Source organism: Aplysia californica, unplaced genomic scaffold (genome assembly GCF_000002075.1).
Source record: "Aplysia californica isolate F4 #8 unplaced genomic scaffold, AplCal3.0 scaffold00099, whole genome shotgun sequence".
Taxonomy (NCBI): domain Eukaryota; kingdom Metazoa; phylum Mollusca; class Gastropoda; order Aplysiida; family Aplysiidae; genus Aplysia; species Aplysia californica.
Genome location: NW_004797369.1, coordinates 1,524,654 through 1,528,525, shown reverse-complemented (window position 1 = coordinate 1,528,525; position 3,872 = coordinate 1,524,654). Strand labels below are relative to the sequence as shown.

Sequence of the window (3,872 nt, the reverse complement as noted above, 5' to 3'; positions counted from 1 at the left end):
TCTACAACAGGGAACTGCTGCTTTTTCTTTCCTAATCCCTACTATTGTCATTTTCTTCTTATTTTGTATGTTTGTCACTCTCTTGTGACCTGCTATTTCTCGGGTGCTTTGATAGTTGAAGCAGACCTTTTGTGCTGTTGCAGCTAGAGAGGTGAGCAGAGTAAGTCTGATTCCCTGTAAAGACTTCTCTGTTGACACCCACCCCTTGGCGCTCATATGACCTTATGCAGTTGCGAGCGCCATAAAACCCTCTACTATGATAATAAAAATAATAATAATACATTGCTCCCTGTCTCTGTTCCCAGACCCCGTACGCCAACGCTCAGGCGTTTCGCTGTATACGCGAGGCGTACTCCCGACAGCTTGAAGCTGAGAGCAAGGCCCGTTCTTCCAGCCCTTCCCTCGGTACCTCAGGACAGTCGAGGAAGAAAGAGAAGACGGCCGGCTCACCTCAGGTCGTCTCTGTCACTTCCTGACCCGACTGACGGAACAGAATATACTAAAATTAGATTTTATGACTGTAATGCTCATTCTGCTGCATCCGACCTTGATTGAGCTGGTGGTTGGAGGGTGCTTCTGGCAGGGGCCTCCTTCTGTTTTGTCACTCTGTAATTTCTGTCTGTCGTTCTTTTTTGCTTTTCCCCCTTGCACCCAATGATGGTTATTGAATCAATAGGCTTGTATTTATCCAAGCGAACCAACCAGTTAAGATGAAAACCATCACTGCAGCACAGTTCATTGAACAAAATGAGTATTGTCTTTCTTCCATATTGTTTGACTCACTGAACACCAGGCCGCGATTTGCCTCCAAACGCCAGGGAACCACCCATTTTACCCACTTTTTAAAAATTCATTAAAAATTGAAATGAAAGTCAACCATTCTCTCACAAAGTTTACCTCTGATTCCACCCTCTCTTCCCACCTCCTCTCTTCCCACCTCTTTCAATAGCAAATGTCTCGATTTCTATTCAAGATCGACGGGACGACTTCATAAATCAAAATGTGAATTCGCCTAGCACTACAGTGATGAAGATGACTGAGAAAATGACATTAGACCTAGGTCTAGACCAACATCGTCTCTCGATCGTGAATCTGAGTCATCAGCGAGTGCGCAGCCTGATCCGGCTGGGAATGATGATAGATCTAGCCCCAGTACCAGTTCAAATCAGCCCTCAAAGTGGAGAAGATATAGATGTCTATGTACCCAGACCTGGAACATCTAAAGACAGATCTAGTCCTAGCACTAGCAGCACTGACAATGATGCTTCTCAGTCTGTCACCGATGATTTTTATATAGGTTTAGATCAATATTTTTATAATTTTTCAAAATTAATTATCACTTACATTTTAATGCTACTTCACTGTACACACTCATGCTTCATTCTCACACACACTGTCACAACCATTTTGTGTAAGTTGATTAGATTTCTGCTTTGTCCCAACTTTCTGTCCCATACATTTTTTTGTCATTCATTCTTCACAAAATGTGTTTATTGTGTGTGTTGTACCCATATCTTTTTAAATAGCACAGAAAATTTCAAAGAAACACCCATCGATCTTGAATAGAAATCGAGACATTTGCAATTGAAGGAGGTGGAAAGAGAGGGGGGGGGGGGGGGGGGGGGTGTGTGTGTGGAATCACCTGGTGTCAGAGGTAAACTTTATGAGAGAATGGTTGACTTCCAAAACTTGAGTGTCCTTGAAAATTGCCAATTTATGTTTTTGTGCCTTTGACTCTGATCATCATTTTTCTGTAAAATCCACGCAAATGCATTTTTAAATGGACACAAGGTCTTGAGCTTTAAAAAAAAATCGGAAAAAAAAAAAAGATTTAAAACTGCCCAATATGCGGAAAAATGTCGCTTTTCTTTTATTCATTATTTTCATGGGTGCCTGATTCCATGTCATGGCAATAGCACATATGTGTCTGCCGGCTGATGTGTTACCGCCTAAGACTGGCGCCCGAGGCTCTTAGTGGACACAAAATGTTCCATAAGTTGTTCCTCTGTCTACTTGTAAAACGTTCACATTGTATAGAAGTTTCATCTCATGTTTTTACTTTTGTCAAGAAACGAGTGAGAGTGTTTCAGTTTGTGTATATAATATGGAGATGATTGCTTTGTCTCTTCTGCCAGTTTGTATATATAGATAGATATATATATATATATATATATATATATAAGTATTTGAACTTAATGACAGCTGAATGAATGAATGAATGAATGAATGAATGTAGATGTGCAAGTTGTGTTGTTTCAACATGTGTGTTTTCCACTGAATTGTTTTGATTAAAGATGACAAAAATTTGACCTCTATTTGATTTCTTGTTCTAATTTAGGTGTAATAATAATATATAGCCAATACTTGACTTGATGATATGGGTGGGTGGCAGGCACTCTGGTGTGGTTTCCTCCTTCTTTCCTATGAAACATCTATCGTCCTCCGTATATCTCCTCCTTCTTGGCTTTGTCTGTTTCTCTGTAGTGACACCTCTATACTGCGGTACTGATTTGACCTATTTGTCTTGTTAGTGTTGTAAAACTCAATAAAACTAAAAGAAACTAAGTGGGTGGTTGGCGTGTGCTCTGGTGTGGTTTGCTTCTTCTTTCCTATCAAACATCTATCGTCCTTATCTCCCCTTCTTTTTTATGTTTGTTACTCTCTTGTAACACCTCTAATCTTCTGGCGCACATATGCAGTTGCGAGCGCCGTAAAACCTCTACTAAAACTAAAAAACTAAAAAAAACTAAAAGAAAATAAAACTTAGAAGAGAGTGTCAATTTGTATGACTCACTGCCTCTCCCCAAACAGCATGTGCATTGCTGTCATCCTGTGCATGATTTGGTACATGTTGTTTTAGATTTCTTAAAATTCACAAAAAAGAAAATAGATTTTTTTTCAAAAGAAAAGGCATACTGGCACATACAACCATTTTGTGGTGTTGGAAAAAGTGAAAGTGCAAATGAAAAGCAATGATGGCTTTAAAAAATAGAATGGGGAACTTATCAGAGCATCATCTTGGAGTTGTATGGTTTGCAGGAGACATTGTAAATTACATTTAATGACTGGCTGCCTTAGTCACAACTTAGTGTGATGTCTGGGATCTATACTGCCGCGCGCAGAAGACGTCGTCGTGAGCTGAGTTTTTTAAAATGTGGATTGTAGAGTACTTGTAGCAAAATGTTAGATACGCTAGTACGTGATTTCACATACGAATTGTGTTGATGGGGGCATAAAATATAAAAAAGCTTTCATTAAAAAAACAATTTTTTAGTTTGTCACAAAGTCAATGGAGATGGATTGCTTTGGTTGACGCAATCAGTTTCTTTTTTTTTTTTTAAGGACAGGTGTTTGAGGCAGCTTGATTTCCAGGGAGTTGACTATCAGTGTTAAAGTATGTGAAGCTCGACTGACAAGCTTTGTGGTTTGAGTCCTTCTAGAGGTTTGAGTCCTGTGGTCCCTGGCTCATATGACCTAAGGAATTTGCAAGTGCCGTAACACATACACCATGCATCAATTCCCACATACACTGTGCATCAATTCCCACATACACCATGCATCAATTCCCACATACACGGTGCATCAATTCCCACATACACTGTGTATCAATTCCCACATACACTGTGTATCAATTCCCACATACACCATGCATCAATTCCCACATACACCATGCATCAATTCCCACATACACTGTGCATCAATTCCCACATACACCGTGCATCAATTCCCACATACACCATGCATCAATTCCCACATACACCATGCATCAATTCACACATACACTGTGCATCAATTCCCACATACACTGTGTATCAATTCCATCATGTTTACTGGGATGTTGAACCCCACCTCGGCCCATGTTGAAGTAGACA

At 40.0% G+C, this 3,872-nt stretch overlaps 1 protein-coding gene across 2 annotated transcripts in view; it reads left to right on the top strand.

Moving 5' to 3' along the window:
- Positions 1 to 853, top strand: part of LOC101856643 (vacuolar protein sorting-associated protein 72 homolog) — a 16,888-nt gene extending 16,035 nt beyond the window's left edge. For both annotated transcript variants that reach the window (XM_005095275.3, XM_035968950.1), the window contains exon 9: positions 306 to 853. In XM_005095275.3, coding sequence (XP_005095332.1) covers positions 306 to 476 — 171 coding nt within the window. In that variant the 3' untranslated portion in view covers positions 477 to 853. The remainder of the gene's footprint in view (positions 1 to 305) is intronic.
- The last annotated feature ends 3,019 nt before the right edge of the window (positions 854 to 3,872 follow it).